The following is an 18,069-nucleotide window of genomic DNA, read 5'->3' as shown; positions in this document are numbered from 1 at the left end:
AAAGACGATTTTTTAAAGAGACAAATTCCACCAATGCCCAAGATGATTTTTAGAAAAAGTTCAAGTTTTAAGAATTTACTAGCACCGAGTACCTTTAGAACCAAAGAGATAAAAACAGATGCTCTAAAGGGCTTTTATGTTTTGTGTCTCTCCTTACTAATTAAGGTGGAAAAGGAAGATTGTCAAGCACCTCCGAATTTTTAAGATTTCTACATGCCTTCCATTCACTACCAACTTATGAGTGTAATATGATACCAGCGCAGCTTTTGGTGTCTTAATTTATAACACAATTTTTTGGTTTCTGTGTGTCTTATTTTTAGATTGTATTTGCTTGTTGTTGATTTAGATGATTAGAGGGATCTTCTTACAATCTAAATAGGGTAATTCTACTTTACATACATTTACCCACTGGGAAGCACGTGTATTATATTGTATTTTTGTGTTAACTGAAGGAGCACCGCATTACAAACTGTACAGACCAATAAGAACCATATAACAATGTAAGACACTCCCACATACAGCACACAATCCCTTCCCTCTGCATGTGATATAATTAAGGTAGATAATGTACTAACCTAATTATCCCCAGGCAGAGAAACCACATTTTTACACAAATTTTTGAAAACACCGCAAAACATAACATATCCTCAAAGTTACATTCCCTTATAACCCTGATGTGGGTGAACAACATATCCAAAAATCACCCAGATCAGAGCAGGGGTTCAAAAGTTTTCTGGAAGTCATATTTTTGCCTAAAACAGTTCCATAGAATTAGGCTGTGTGGCCGGTCAAGTTCAGTAGTTTGCAAATGAACAAACTACCGAACGAAGTTAATAGTCTTACCCTGGAGTTTGTTCCCTTCATCCAGACGAATGATCTCACCGAACAGTGCCCTTCTAAGCTGAATAGAAATGAATGCAGGTGATGATGGAAAACCAGCGGTGTTCAGGAGTTTGTGTTTAAGTGTTTTTAACGTGTTATCAATTTTGTCAGTATATTTATACTGGCAGACGTTTCGTGTTAAGACAGAAATCAAAAGTGTATACTGTAAGTCACCATCAGAACAGAGATGACTCCATTTTGTAACAGAATACAAAGACAGACACAAAATTTGTTTCTCTCTGTAACCCTATTCATTCAAGCCTGAAGCTAAGGAATGCGACTTACATCAACATTAGAGATTAATCAAATCTGAGATAAGGCATGATGTCTACAGCAAAAGGGGTTTGAATGCAACAACACACACACATATATATATATTATACACTTATAACTTACAATAAGTATATTAATCATATTTAATTAGTACTATGTTAATAATATAAAATATTCATGGATATAATATCAATGAAGAAATGCCATATTATTTACTAATGTTAGTGGAATATGTGTAATCTTAACTACAGTTTCACACAAGAAAAGCAGACAGGATCACCAAATGACAGATAACACTAAGTAATAAATTTTACTTTCTAAAAACTAACGGAATCTTACAAAGTTTAATTGTAAGGAAGGGTGAAATTACGTATCAGGAATCTAACTTATAGCCAAATTACAGACGCTCCGTCTGGGTAAAAAACAACCACAGCCTTTGAAGATGACAGCTTCTGTGATGTATAATAGCCACAAAAGATAACCAAGATGATGTCAAACGCATTACAAAATCCAGTTAACCCATTATACAAAAAGGTAAATGGACCCCCTGACAAGAATTTTCGGTGGTGTAATTGTGCCATCTACTGACTAAAATCTAGATGATAGCCTGTAGGGAAGACATGCCCACAGTTCGCAATTGGTTACTATTAACTAGTGACGTATTGGAATTTCTCCTTTAAAAATTTAAGGACAAAGGAGAGAGATGGGACTCTGACTCTTAGACATAAACTCAAGACTCACACTTAACATCTAAGATCTGACATCTGGAGCTAAAGCTGGACACACCTTATTCCTTATATTTTCTTTTCCAACTAACACAACTTCAGAAATCTGAAAATGTTTCTATTTTTATACAATTCTCTCATCATACTTGCATTCAAAATTCCTGGGACATATCTACACATCTGATATAAAATATACAACCTAACTGGTAATTATGCTGGTTTTATTTAATTAAATTAAGTTAATTCATTTTTTACTACTAGCAGGAATATATATCTGGATAAATGTTGGTCAGATTTCAATTATTAGAAATCATAATTAGCTAAGGAATATATGGTTATAAAAATGCCATTCCTGCAGGTGGAATAAAGTTAATGATATCTTAATGGTAAATATGCCAAATGTTAGCATACCAAATATTTAGACAGTGTTCTGAAATTAAGGATAGTGAATCTTAATTAGGAATGCTAAAATTCTGCAAACGTAAAACCTGGTTAGAATTATTCTTATTTGATGAACATAGGAATGGTAAATGATCTGGTATGAGAATTATTGTAATTGTAAAATTGCAATATAATAGGATATCTTGCCTATGAGGATTGTAGCTAGCAGTGAAAGAGTTAATTGAGTGTGATTTTGACCGTCAGCCAAAGTTTTTATTGCTTAATGCTGTGCTGCTGTGAGATGCTGTTCTGTGTTAAGTTGATTTCAAAGTAAATTGTCCTGTCCTAAATCTTGTTAAACTGCATACAACTGTTGCATATAACTTGCGATTTAGTTGTCTAATTGTGTTAAACCACTGCCATATTGTATACTTATGTTATACCTAAATATTCACTGATTGTCACGCATTTTACATATTATTTATATATTTATTGTCACAATAAATTGTATTTTTATAATTAATTAGTGACTAATGTGTGAAGTTAAACATTCTACTGAAACTTACTCTAGGATTAGGAGAATTTAAATAGTGGGTAATTCTCAGCTTGAGCATTAATCAGGGAAACAGTGCCAAGATATAAATTTTTGATATAATAAAAATTATTAAATACATTTTTGATAATTTTATGAAAATATTATTTTTAGTATTTATCACCCCATAAATATCCTCACAGTTGATGCATTTTATGCTAATCATGTGCTGCCCCAATAAGGATGCGCAAGAGAACCTTTTTAAGGATATGTTGTGCCATTTCTTGTTGCATGACTGGGGTGACAGAGCATTGGTATAACAAAGGGAAATTAATATGCCAGGATGCAGGAGGCCTATGAGAAATTACTGGATCAGAGCAGACTAAAAGGGACCCTCTGGGCAACAATACTACTTTAATGCATTTGAGATATTTTGGCCTTATTAATAAGCTGTACTTTTTTTGCAAGGTCAAATCTTTATATTTTTTGCATAAAATAAATAAATGTTTAGCGAATGCTGCACCCTAAGACTGCTTCTTTAACCACACACCCTCAATCCTGAAGAAAAACTTCCTAATTAAATGTATGCACACTGACAATATTGAATGATCTGAACATCAAAACAACCTGCATTAGAAGGAGGCATATAATAGGGATATAATTACCTGTTTGTAGTTTCTCTTACTTCTGCAGCCAGGTTGTGAATTAAAAGTAGCTCACTCAGAGCTTTTGGGACTAATATGTGTTTTAATGGAAGGCACATTTTTTATAGTGTTTCTGGCCTGATGGGTGAGGCGAAGGATGCAGACTTATGGTGCAGAATTCAGCAAAACATTTATTTTAGATTTTTTTGTGCAAACACTAAAGTTTAAGCATGCAAAAAATACAGCATTATGTGGCCAGACTCTATCAAATGCATACAAGTTGTGCCTGGAGTGTCCCTTTAAGGAGTTTCACATTCTTATAGGGTCAGTCCAACAACCATGACCACTTCAGTGATTTGAAGTGGTCACGGTGATGTTAGCATGTGCAGTGCTTCTGCTTGAATCACTGAACATACAGATATATTGCTAATTGTGTGCTGAGGGCTAGTTGTACCACCAGAATATGGGACTTAGACAACCTGGAAACATAGTAACCTAGAATGTGACGGCAGATAAGAACCATTCGGCCCATCTAGTCTGCCCAATTTCTTAAATGCTTTTCATTAGTCCCTAACCTCATCTTATATCTAGGATACCCCTATGCCTATCTCATGCATGCTTAAACTCCCTCACTGTGTTAACCTCTACCACTTCAGCTGGAAGGCTATTCTGTGCATCCATTACTATCTCAGTAAGGTAATATATCCCATTTTAGTTTTTTTTAATTGTGTCCCCTGTAATTTAAGATTATGTCCTCTTACAGTGACATTATTATTTTTTAAATCTTTTAAATATGCTCTCCTCCTTTACTGTGTTGATTCTCTTGTATTTAAAAGTTTCTATCATATCCCATTGTCTCGTCTTTCCTCTAAGCTACACATGTTAAGATCCTTTAGCCCATGAACCAGTTTTGTAGCTCTTTTCTGAAATCTCTCCAAAGTATCAATATCCTTCTAGAGATATGGTCTCCAGTACTGCATACAATCCAAAACTTCAAGTAAGGTCTCACCAGTGCTCTTTACAATGGCATGAGCACTTCCTTCTTTCTACTGCTAATATACACCTATACAACCAAGCATTCTGCTAGCATTTCCTGCTATTCTATTACATTGTCTGCCTACCTTTAAGTCATCTGAAATAATTACCCCTACATGAGTGAGCAGACAAAACACATGTTTTATTTCTAATGGGATTCATATTCAATTGTAGGTTATTATAACAGAATGGTACTGTGACGGACCACCTGGCACCCCGACCGGGTAACTCCATCAATCGCTGCTTCCTAGTACTTGCGAGTACCATAAGCACTGCACTGGAACACCACAACCACCGTAAACCCCATTAACCGCCACAGCTTGGTTGGGGTCTCGCTGTCCGCCACCCATCATGGTCCCAAGACCAGAATCCAGCTTCTAGTGGGTGTCCCTGGTTGCTGTGTGGGTGTCTGTCACCCCAGATCTCCCTGGTGCTCCCAGGTATAAAGTTGTATGTACTGGGTGGGCAGAGGCCAACTGCGCTCTGCCCTGGTGCTAGCGCTTCTGCTGGGGACATGCTAGGGGGGATGTCTCTGGATGAAAGCCCCTGTTGCTGATGGGTAGGACTGACCGTCTCCACTCCCTGTATCTTTCCCTGTGGTTGGGGAGGGGGACTGATTGTCCCCTCCCAAGGTGCCTCTCGCTGCCGCTGGGGAGAGAGGGCAATATGCACACTGCCGCTGGGGAGTGAGACAGACTGTCTCCACTCCCAATAACTTTCCCTGCTGCTGGGGAGAGAGGCAGATTGTCTACTCTCCCTGGAAGTTAAGCTGCCGCTGGGAAGTCGGACCAACTGCCTCGACTCCTGGTAACGCTGCCGAGTAGTGAGACCAATCGTCTCCACCTCCAGTGCTGCTTGCTGCTGCTGGGATCAGGAACCAACAATCTCCTACCCCGGTAACACTGTCTGCCGCAGGGGAGAGAGACCGGTTGTCTCCTCTCCCTGGAATACACACTGCCGCTGGGGAACGAGACCGGTTGTCTCCGTTCCCAGGATCTCACATTGCCGCTGGGGAGAAAGGACGGAACGCTTCTCCGCCTGGACTGCATTCTGTTCCTGGGGCGTGGATATCCCCCACTGTGCCCTCTCGCTTGCAAGTTCTGCCATGCGCAGCAGGTACTCGGTCAGTAGGTTCCTCGTGAACTGTACGTATTTCTCAGCTGGGTTGGGTCCGAAGAAAGCCAGCTGCCTCTTCAGCATATCGTCAAACTTTACCTCAGTGTAGCTGGGTACCATGCTTGCTCTGATGAAAGTTAGTTCCTTTGTATATGGGGGCGCTGTATTAATACTAGCGTTGCCCTCAATTATAAATCCAACGATACCGGTGTCTTCAGGATGCTTCTACTCACACTAGGAAGCCATTCCACCGCTGCCACTAAATTTGCCTCCGTCAATCGCTGCTTCCTAGTACTTGCGAGTGCCATAAGCACTGCACTGGAACACCACAACCACCATAAACCCCACGAAAAGCCGCAGCTTGGTTGGGGTCTCACCGTCCTCCACCCACCCTGGACCCAAGACCAGGATCCAGCTGCCAGTGGCTAGACCTCTCCTAGTCCAGATAGCGTAGCAGGAACAGCTCTTATAAGAGCTTAGTGATTATACTCAGGAGAGTATAGTGATTATAGCAATCCCCAGAGTGAATGTAGTTCTCCAATCCCCCAAACATGAGCCTAGACTTCATGAAGGGTAAAACAAATCTCTCTTTAATATTGCCACACTGGCCTTTTATGACAATCCCCATGCAAGGGGTTCGCCAACATGGGCCTTGTTGGGGACTCCAACACAAAGACACAGACTAATAAGAACAGTGATTAAATGCACGACACTCCCATAACAAGCATACAATCCCTCCTCCCTGCTTGGGAGATAATTGGATCAGTAACTGTACTAATTCTAATCCAATTATCTCCAAGCACAGAAAAAACATACATTTTTAAAACACCCCAAAGGTACCCTAAAAATACATAAAACCCCATATATGTTACATCCCCTGATAGCCCTGATCTGGGTGACCAACATATCCCAAAATCACCCAGATCAGTTCAGGGGTTCAGATATTTTATGGAAGTCATAGTTTTTACCGACAGCAGGTATGGTCCCATAGCCGCGATTCTATGGAACTATTTTCAGCTAAGTGCCGCTGGAGGACCGACCAGGAACCACGAGGTTTTCATGCTGAAAATAGTTCCAGGACATTCGCGGCTAAGTCCCCCTGAAGTCTATTCGTGGTTTTGGTCCATGCTAACAAGATGGCTGCCACCTCGTGGTGGGCCATAGGAATTGCGGCCACTCTGTCGAACAGTTAGACCACAGAGGTGCAAATTGCAGCAATGTATCAATTAAGCTTAACAAGCTCCAGGTTGGTCTCTGGTTCATGCGGCTGTTCGGTAAACAAACCATATAATTCCAATTGCACAAACAGAGCCTGTTTAACCCCTTAAGGACCAAACTTCTGGAATAAAAGTGAATCATGACATGTCACACATGGCATGTGTCCTTATGGGTTAAAGTATTTTTGCCAGGTCTATTGCAGGGGCCATAGTCACAGGGTAGGAGACTGGCAAACAGGCCCCTTCAAAAACCAGTGGCGAAGTTACTTTCGTCACAGGCACAATCATAAAACAAAACATGGCAACAAAGAAAAAAAGGAAATGATCCATGTTGAAAAGTCTGTATATACTGTGTATTTCCCCCTTTAGAATCAATGACAGCGTGCAGTCTTTTGTAATAGTTGTCTATGAGGCTCCTAATTCTTGCAGGTGGTGTAGTTGTCAAAGGCTGCTTAGACTAAGAGAATTAGAATCCTCATCTTCCTAGTGAAGTGTCCACCAGTCCACTTATTGACCATTTTGTTGAATTTCATTCCAGAGCCATGTGAAAACAAAATCACCTTCCCCCTTTTGGATTTTTTTTTAAATGTCCATAGTAAAAAATGGTTTGAAATATGTTTTCAATAAAAACGACTTGAAAAGAAAAATAACTATGGTAAGTATTCAATTGATTTTTAGTTTTCCTATAAAGAAGAGGCTTCTGCTAGTTGAGAATTTTGGAAGCAACAGTCCTTACATTGATAGTTTGTACACCGAAGCCTTAAATCCCCCTTAACCCTAAGCCACAATAACCCTATGTCCTGCATAGTCCTAAACTCACCATTATGATCTTGCTTAACTCTCACTAACATTAATTTAAACGGACACTCCACCGCCCAAATACAAAATAAAGAAAAATCACTGTTGGGGTAGATATACCCCAAATTAAAACTTATTTAATTATGCATTTTTTTTTCATTGGGATTATATCTAAAACACTTGCAAACCTTGCAGTTCTCTTGCCTGCTGCCTTTGCAAACCCTCCCCTTCATCCCCAGCTGAGGCTTTCTTTGGTTGTCCACTCGGATTTCCCAATGCAGCTCATTGAAAGGTTTTTTTAAAAAGTCAAATACTCTGAGCTAACCAAATCAGGAAGTAACCAGTCCCATAGTTGGCTTGAAAGTCTTTGGGGGTTTAACCAGGTTAGTTTACAAAAGTGTCAATTTCTGCACTTTTTGTAAAATGAAAAAATACTCTTCACCCATATAGCTTTTCAGCAAGCTAAAGTCTTTTAGGGGTCTGGAGTGTCCCTTTCAGCTTAAATGTCTTAAACCTAAAAGGCGATCACTTTCATAAGTTACATAGTTACATAGTTACATAGCTGAAAAGAGACTTGCGTCCATCAAGTTCAGCCTTCCTCACATATGCTTTTGCTGTTGATCCAAAAGAAGGCAAAAAGCGCACGTCAGAACCCAACGACACGGAACCCTTCTCCTGTCCACAGACGCCGAGAAGGCGTTCGACAGGGTGGACTGGGATATGCTAATGGAACCCTCCATACCATAGGCATAGGGCCAAAATACGGAATTTGGGTGAAGGCACTATACACCTGCCCAACGGCGCGACTCAGGATCAACGGCGCACTGACGGACCCGTTTCGGATCCACAACGGAACCAGACAAGGTTGCCCACTGTCACCGTTACTATTCGCGCTTACGCTAGAGCCATTCCTAAACAAGATCAGACGCAATGCAGACATCCAGGGGCTCAAGCTAGGGAACACTCACCACAAAACATTAGCCTACGCGGATGACATGCTATTCGTGGTCACGAACCCACAAACCTCCCTACCAGCGATACAGAAAGAATTCGAAGACTACTGGCGGGTCTCAAACCTAAAGATTAACTACTCAAAGTCGGAGATACTGAACTTAACCATCAAGCACACGGATAAACTGACTCTTCAGAGGCAACACCCATACCGCTGGTGTGACCACCGCATGCGATACTTAGGGGTTTGGCTCACCCCCAACCCGGCAGACCTGTACACGCAAAACTACCTTCCCATATTGAAAAAAGCGACGGAGGAACTACATAGATGAAACGCCCTATACATCTCGTGGCTGGGAAGGATAAATGCGGTCAAGATGACGCTACTGCCCAACTGCTGTTTGTGTTCCAAACAGTGCCGATACATGCTCCGCAAACATTTTTCAAGGCACTGAAGGCAGAGGTTCGCTCGTTTGTCTGGAAAGGCAAGTCCCCACGCATAGCGCACACCCAGTTAATCTCGAGGAGGCCTGGCGCTCCCAGACTTTGAGAAATATTATCACGCAACACACCTGACGCGAATCGCCAGCTGGACAATAGCCAGCGGCACAAAACCATGGACCCAACTGGAATCAGACACCATTAATTGTGACCTCCGAACACTACCCTGGATACCCGCGGCAGCATACAGACGCAAACGCATCACCAACCCCTTCGTGGCGGCAACCATGAAGATCTGGCACAGACAGGGCCAAAAACAATACCTGACGACGAACCCGGGCCCGCTGCTGCCACTAAGGGGCAGCCCGGACTTCCCAGCAGGAGACCTTGGCCCCACACCGAGCCCAGCGAGTCGCCCAGCAATCCCTCGCATGGTGGACATCCTCATGCACCCATTTAATATTCGGCCATTAACAGACCTCTACCCGGACAGACCACTCATGTTCTCACACACACTGGCTAGAGCACAACTCTCCAGATACGCTAGATCGATCCCGCAAAAACCATCCCTGCTGAGGGAAATGACACAATTCGAACGCCTCTGCACGCAAGACGCGGAAACACCCAGAGCCATCTCACAGATATACACAATACTGATCACCAGTAGATACCTACTAGCACCGCCCTGCATAAGGAACTGGGAAGAAGACCTTGAAGAGGTCATGTCAGAAGCAGACTGGGACAAATGCCTCACCCTGATACAAAAAACGCCAAGCTCAGCGCGCCTACAGGAAAACTCATATAAGGTACTCACCAGATGGTATCTGGCACCAACGGCTCTACACGTCAGGAACCCAGACATACCAGACACCTGCTGGAGATGCGGGGAGGAAGCGGGCACATTTCTACATGTCTGGTGGTCATGCACACGGGTACAGCTGTTCTGGGATACGGTCAGAGACATCATACACGAAGTAACAGACAAGATGCTCGCGAGATCCCCAGCAGCCTTTCTCCTCCATCACACCAGCATGGCCACACAGTCATACGGCAGATCCGTACTACCGCGGTTGCTGAACGCAGCCAAAGCGATCATCCCAATCTATTGGAAACAGACAAGCATACCTCCGATATCAAAATGGGTGGAGGAGGTAGAAAGCACCAGGACATACGAGGATATCAAGGCAAACACCCCGAAACTCCGAGACAGATACACCAAACGCTGGTTTCACTGGATGAGACTAACCACATCAAACGACTTCCAACGACGCCTGGCCCCACAATAGCCGGACGGACCGAGAGGAGGGAGAGGAAGACCGGGGGACCAGACGGGGAGCGGAGAGACGTGGCGCGGGGGGGCAGCAGCAGGGGATGGAACCACACACAACCCTCCCCACCCAACCCACACTACCCCCCCCCCCCATACCGACGCCAGACCAGACCCGCTAACGCACCACACAAGACGGACAGGGAAGCAAATCTAGACCGACAGACCTAAACAAGACACACCCACCCAACACGGCAGACGGGAGACACCATACGAACAACACAACCCCACATAAAGCCACAAGGACCCCAACCCGACATAACACAAACAGCCGAGACACAGTGAGGGACACCAACATCGGCTACCAAGAGGAGAAAAGCGCACACGGGAAACAGAACCCTAACAGTTCGCACGGATACATACGCACATAAACTTAACTAAGGCCCATCCAACCTAACAAGGAGAGATTCTAAAATACGGGAACAGGCACCACTCACCGAACACCAATAGACATGGGACCCAGACTTTGACGGACAGGAAACAGCACATAGGAACCGAAACAGCCACACTGATAGACGCACCACAGTATATTACCATCCAAGGCTGAAGCAATCTGCCTCAGCGGCGGAGATACCGACACGGCTATAACACGCAACGACAACCAGATACCCAAACAAGCTATGATGCAGCAGGACCTGGAGACGCGCAGTGCCCAGAGCACACGGACCACAGAGACACTCATAGTTGTAGGTAGAGCAACATAGACGGACACACGCACAAAACACACATATTACCAAACCAAACAAGGTTCAGGAATAGCCAAACACGACCACAACACGACAAGACACACAAGGCAATAGATACTCAGCAACACGGGTAACATACCACAATACGTATTAGAACAATGCAAAACACGGTAGAAAAAATTGGATATGTGCCCCTCAGAAGAGACGACAGTTCACCAGAGTAGACATGACAAAGGTGAGCCACAAGCACTACAGGGGTTGAGTACGAACAACTGACCAAGCATAAGCAAACTGTTTTACACCTGCATAAACAAACTGGCCTCTGCGCGGGCGACAAAATGCAAACTGCTGTACGCACCAAATATACACGCCCTTGCGCGGGCAACCCAAGCTTAATCAAACACGAAGATGCTACACACACATGTGCTACGGCAACAATGAGAATATATTGAACAATAACACACAGCCGTAAAACCTACTCGAGTACATAGATCAGTTGACAATAGGAACTAACATGTCGTATTATGCAGGCTAAAACTAATCCGCTTCTGCGTAAGCAACAAACTGTGTACATTGTTATTCACCAATGCTTATGCCCCTGCGTGGGCGAATATTTGCTTTACTAAGAACCAGTCCGATGTATGCAATTATATTGTGACAACAATAAAAATATTCAAAACAAAAGAAGGCAAAAAACCCAGTCTGAAGCGCTTCCAATTTTGCAACAAACTAGGAAAAAATTCCTTCTTGACCCCAAAATAGCAGTCAGATGTCTCCTTGGATCAAGCAGCTATTACCCCACTAATTAGAAATTATATCCCTTTATGTTATGTTTTTGCAAGTATTTATCCAATTGCAGTTTAAACATCTGTATAGACTCTGACAAAACCACCTCTTCAGGCAAAGAATTCCATATCCTTATTGCTCTTACTGTAAAAAAAACCCTTTTCTTTGCCTAAGATGGAATCTCCTTTCTTCCAGCCTAAATGTGTGACCTCGTGTCCTATGTATAGCCCTGTTTATGAATATATTTCCAGATAATGGTTTGTTCCTAAACCTGAACTTGGTTTGGTCTTTTTCAACACAGGGTTATTCACTAAAATGACCATTTAAAGTGAATTTTAGATTTAAGGTCAGATAATATCAACTTGAAAAAATTATAAGTCTGCTGTTTTAGCTAGTTTGGCCTTAAGTTTGAAAATCCACTTTGAATCCATTTTGCATTTTCACATTAGTGAAAACCCCTGAATACCTTTAATTGAAGCATTTTACTGATGTTGCAGTCATACTAATGAATCATTAATAGAATGCCTCCTTATTTGACAGGGACACTTACAATGTGCACTTTTATTCCAACATTTCGAATATAACCAAATAAGTTGGTTATATATTTTCTCCACACACAAACAGTGTAGGTCCGTTCAATGCAGAATGTACATCTAAAATACTATATTGATTTATTTCAAATGCACCATACCAAGTATATTTTGCCAAGACTATTTACTGCCAGCAATTAGAGTTGAGCGGACACCTGGATGTTCGGGTTCACCAAGTTCGGCCGAACTTCGTCAAAAAGTTTGAGTTAGGCTCGAACTTGACCCCGAACCCAAACCACATTGAAGTCAATGGGGACCCAAACTTTTGGGCACTAAAATGCCTCTAAAAAAGTCCTGTAAAGGGCTACAGGGCTGCAAAAAGAAGCAAAATGGGGGTAAGAGTATGACAAGTGCCCTGCAAACAAATGTGGATAGGGAAATCACTTAAAATAACATAAAATAAGAAGTCACTTAGTAGATAACTCCCTAATTCCCACGGTATTGGGAAGCTATTTACCAAAAGGCTGAAAGACCTAAATTGGTCTTTCAGCCACATTTACTAATACTAAGTACAGATTATGTAGTATTAGTAAATTCAGCCCCTACTCGCTATACCTCCGAGTAGGGGCGTGTCTAGTAAACAGTGAGCAGCCAGTGGCTGCTCACTGTATAAAAAATACAAAAAAAATAAAAATAATATTGGCCCCTACTTCTGCATGGTGGGTGGGGGCCCTAAATAACAGTGGGGGGGGCCTACTGTCCTCCCTCCCAGCCCCCACCCCTGTGCAACGGGTGGGGGCTCTAAATAAGAATGAGGGGGGGGGACACCTATTGTCCTCTCCTCGGCCCCCACCCCTGAGTGGCGGGTGGAGGCCCTAAATATCAATAAGGTGGGGGGGACCTATTGTCTTCCCCCCTGGCCCCCACCCCTGAGCGGTGGGTGAGGGCCCTATATTAGAATACAGGGGGGGACCTACTGTCCTCCCCCCTGGTCCCCACCACTGAGCGGTGGGTGGGGGCCCTAAATAAAAATGTAACCTCCCCCATCCCCCCTCCTCCAAAACAATAGCCCTTACCTACCCCCCTCATCCTAAAAATAATGAGGGGGGACCCTTATCTAAATACCTGTAGAAAACAAAAAAAATAAACTTACCATTTGATGTCTTCTTTCTTCTAAAATCTTCTTTTTTTCAGCCCCCAAAGAGGCCAAATAAGAATCCAACGCAATCCATAAAAAAAAAAGAAATGAGCGCAAAAAAAAAAATCTATTTTTACCCATGGAGGGCTCCGCGCAGACTGAACTCTGCAGGGCGGAGGAAGACTTATAAAGCCTTGCCCCGCCCTGCAATTGGGCTCAGATCACTCTGATTAGTTGGTTTAAGCCAAACAGAGTGCTCTGTGTCATTTTACACATCATGGGGAAATTCCAAAAAACTTTCCCACGCTGTGCAAAATTACTCATAACACTCGGATTGGATGGCTTGAAATCCATCCAATCAGAGTGCTCTGTGTTATTTTACACAGCGTGGGAAAGTTGTTTGGAATTTTCCCACGCTATGTATAATGACACAGAGCACTCTGATTGGTTAGCTTGAAATCCAGCCGATCAGAGTGGTCTGTGTCATTTTGCACAGCATGGTAAAGTTCTTTGGAACTCTCTGGTTACTTTCAATCTACCAATCAGAGTGATGTTATGAGTAAAATTACACAGCATGGGAAAATTCCAAAGAGCACTATGATTGGAGGATTTCAAGCTAACCAATCAGAGTGCTGTGACAGGTAAAGAGACTTACCTGTTAGTCTCTTCATTTACCTTTCAGAGCACTCTGATTGGATGGCTTAAACCCACCAATCAGAGTGCTCTGAGCCTAATTGCAGGGTGGGCAAAGGCTTTTTAAGCCTTCCCCCGCCCTGCAGAGCTTAGTCTGCGCGGAGCCCTCAATGGGTGAAAATAAAAAAAAAATTGCGCTCTTTTTTATGTTTTTTTTTAACCCCTTAAGGACCAAACTTCTGGAATAAAAGGGAATCATGACATGTCATGTGTCCTTAAGGGGTTAAAGTGTGTCGGTTATTATGGATTTTTATTTGGCCTTTTTTAGGGCTGAAAAAAGAAGATTTTAGAAGAAAGACCTCAAATGGTAAGTTTATTTATTTTTTACAGGTATTTAGATAAGGGTCCCCCCTCATTATTTTTAGGATGGGGGATAGTAGGGGTTATTTTTTGGGGGGAGGAGGGTGACGGGGGATTAAATTTGTATTTAGTGCCCCCACCCACCGCCCAGGGGTGGGGGCCAGGAGGGAGGACAATTGGTCTCGACCCTTATTCTAGCTTAGGGCCCCCACCCACCGCCCAGGGATGGGGGCTATGGGGAAGGACAATAGGTCGTCCCTCTTATTGATATTTAGGGCCCCCACCCGCCGCTTGGGGGTGGGAGGACAGTAGGTCCCCTCCCCCTCATTGCTATTTAGGGCCCCCACCTCATTGTTATTTAGGGCCCCCACCCACCGCGCATGTTTACTAGACACACCCCTACTCGCGGTGTAGCGAGTAGGGGCTGAATTTACCAATACTAAGTAATTTTTACTTAGTATTAGTAAATATGTCTGAAAGACCTATTTAGGTATTTTAGCCTTTTGGTAGATAACTCACACGGTGTACTGGCCAATCACAGCCATGCCATTAGTAGGCATGACTGTGATGGATTCTAAGGGCACACAAGTCAAACGCTTGTTGATTGGCTGCCCTGCAGCCTTTCAAAACGCGCCATTAAATCGCCGAACACCGAACTCCAACCCAAACGTACACTGATATGTCCGTGTTCGGGTCCGGGGTCCAAAAACCGGTATGTCCGGTACGAACCTGAACTTTACAGTCCGGGTTCGCTCAACTCTACCAGCAATCCTTACTGATGTCATGAAACTCCTCCTCTTTATACTTAATTATCAATGTGTCCATATTTTACTAGAATTGCCATATGTCCCTATTTAGGGCTACATTCCCACAGTACTACTGTTGCTTTGCTCCTCAAATAGTTCCAGTCTTCCCCTGCACATACCAAATCACGAGCTTGTAACTTCCCATATGGCTTTAGTGCAGCAATTCTGTGTTCTGCATGTTCTCACCACAATCTCTTTTTTTTCGAGTTCTGACTCAGAGCTTTGTATTATTTTAGTATCCATTAGCACCCCTTCCACCGTTTCATCTCCCATTCTCTTCAAGAACTACTTGTGTGAGCTATTCTTGTGATATATCCAACATTGTACATATTTAACACCTTTGCAACCCACATTCAGGTGATCCAACATGTTTATGCTTTAAAAAACAAAAAAGGAATCAAATTAAATGGCTTCCTACAGAGTATTGCCTGCCAATCCAGTTCCTCTTAGTAGCAACATCAGCTACACACGTCAAACTTCTTCTGCAACATATCTGCTCTTCTTAACGTATACATTTATAGAACATCTCATGTTAATATCTCCATTGCTCACCAGTATTTGCTGTTTTCTACTTGCTAATTGCATTGTATTGTATATCCTTCTAAACCCATATTTTTCACAAAGAAATAACCTAACGGCACTCCACTATCACCACCTTTCCATTTTGGTATCCATTGTCCTCTCCAACATGACACCCTCATTAACCACCATTACTAGTTCTTTCAAATCAGACAACGCAAAGCCACATTGCATATCTCACCCACTTTACCACCTCCCCACCCCCTTCCCTTAAAATTGAAATTTTTTCCTTTTTTAATGTTGCCAAAAAATATCCCTTTTCATTTACCCCTACCTCTAAAACCTATCTCAATCTATTGTCTTCTAAGAAACCACCAATTTACTGCTGATGTCGAAAACACATCCTCGTCACCATTGCAATTCCATTCCTCACAGTATTCTATGGCTCTTGCTGTATGTGGATGCATAGAAAGCCCCACACAACAAGTACCCCAGCAAACCATTATTCATCCCCAACCAAGGAAATGTTCCCTTTTTTCTAACCACCAGTTAAAATTGGTATGCTTCCATTTTCTCAAGCATTTATTCTTCTCCATCATTTGTTTTACTTTGGTCTCTACACTCGACACCATCTATTTACCGAATGTATAATTTCACCGTTTCTTTCCATCCCATCTCTCTGCAAGTCTCCGATCCATCTTACCTTTGTGCATAGCAGACTAGCAGAAGGGTTGCCAAAGATGAGAGAATTGCTCCAATCCAGCTCTCTCTCCCCAGACTCAACATTTCCACCTGGACCATGGAGGGGGAAAAGGGGTCGTGGATTTAGGGGAGAGGGATGGGGGATGGGGGAGGTCTTAAATACCTGCACCCCCACTCAATAAAAAATAAAAGATCCAAATCTCAAGTTATGAAGGGGGATTCTTCCTGTATGAAATAAAAGCGTTGATAGATGATTTTCCTCCAAAAAATATGAAGGCGGGAGGGAGGAAATTAATTGAAAGGAGGGGAAAAGGTTAAAGTTCTCTCTTCTCTGTAGCATCAATCCAGAAACGGGGATCCAGAATTCAAATCCAAAAATATGGTGTCTTTCTCTTCATCCTATATATTCTACATTTCGTTGTCTATGCCTCCATCTGTATATTTGTCATTGCTTCTGCAAGCCACGGTGAGGAGGGAGACGGAGTCTAATCTAGGTAGCAAATTGGGATATCCCCCGGCTCAACCTTGCTCCCCCCTTGATTGAAGCTCCTACAATTGGAGGGTCTATGTAGTGGCCTCTGTGTCCAACCCCCTCCTCCTCTGGTTTGCCTTCTCTGCAGGAGGTGGGAAAAAGAAAGAGAAATTAGGAAAATTGGAGTATACAGGAGAAGGGTGAGCTTCAGCGAGAGGAGGAGGAGGGATGCTCTATTATATCTGCTGCAGCAGGATCGGAGTGCTGCACATTGTGGAGGGGAGGAGGGTGAGCGAGAGAAGAGGGGGTGCTGAAAGCAAATGAGGGAGGGAGAAGAGAGAAGGAGGGGGATACGGAAGACAGGAGCATTGGAGGGCGGGGGGCTAGAATATAGGAATAGGAGGGAGAAAAAAGAAACGGGAGAAAAAATCTCTCGGCAAATTGGAATTATTACGTCATGTGTGACCAACATTAACTCTTTCCAGTTAGAGACTTTCCTCCTTCTCGCGTTCCATCCTCTCGGAGAGTCGCCGGGCGATGCTGCGTGCTGATGAGGGGATGGTGAAACGCGAACAGTGTGGCGCAGAGAGCGGAGCTGCCCCAGGTGCTGAAGAGAGAGAGAGTGTGTGTGTGTGTGTGTGTGTCAGGCAGACGTTCACAACGATGTTGACATTGTTTTTTTTTATTTTTCTTTATTTACGATGAATACACAGATATCTAGAGCACTACAGATGTGGACACACGTCAAAAATATGTGTAAACCGAACCACCAGCTAAAGAAACATAGCTGCATTATTGTATAGACCAACTGTATAGACCAACGACGTTAATTTGAAGGGCCACTCTGCCGCAGCTGAATCCAATTTTTTCCATTTAATTTAACTGGGGGAAAAAAAACACACACACTTTAAATAATCTCAATAGGATTGTGATTCTACTTTCTGAGTAGGACATTTTCAAAAATATTAAGATCCTTCTTTTTGATGAGTTTAGCTCTTAGTATTATTATTATGCTGATATATATATATATATATATATATATATATATATATATATATATATATATATATATTCTTTTTAACCATGAATATATGTATTATGGATTGCTACGAGGA

The 18,069-nt window shown here is 42.8% G+C and overlaps 1 protein-coding gene across 1 annotated transcript in view; it reads right to left on the bottom strand.

Annotated features, from left to right (window-relative positions):
- LOC134573026 (gamma-aminobutyric acid receptor subunit beta-4-like) overlaps positions 1 to 17,210 on the bottom strand; it is a 326,649-nt gene extending 309,439 nt beyond the window's left edge. Inside the window, exon 1 of the mRNA XM_063432387.1 lies at positions 16,484 to 17,210. Within this exon, the coding sequence (XP_063288457.1) occupies positions 16,484 to 16,581 (98 nt within the window). The 5' untranslated portion in view covers positions 16,582 to 17,210. The remainder of the gene's footprint in view (positions 1 to 16,483) is intronic.
- Positions 17,211 to 18,069: the final 859 nt, after the last annotated feature.

The sequence above is a fragment of the Pelobates fuscus genome, chromosome 9 (genome assembly GCF_036172605.1).
Source record: "Pelobates fuscus isolate aPelFus1 chromosome 9, aPelFus1.pri, whole genome shotgun sequence".
NCBI lineage: Eukaryota > Metazoa > Chordata > Amphibia > Anura > Pelobatidae > Pelobates > Pelobates fuscus.
The sequence above is the reverse complement of the archived record's forward strand: the minus strand, read 5'-3'. Positions and strand labels throughout refer to the sequence as shown.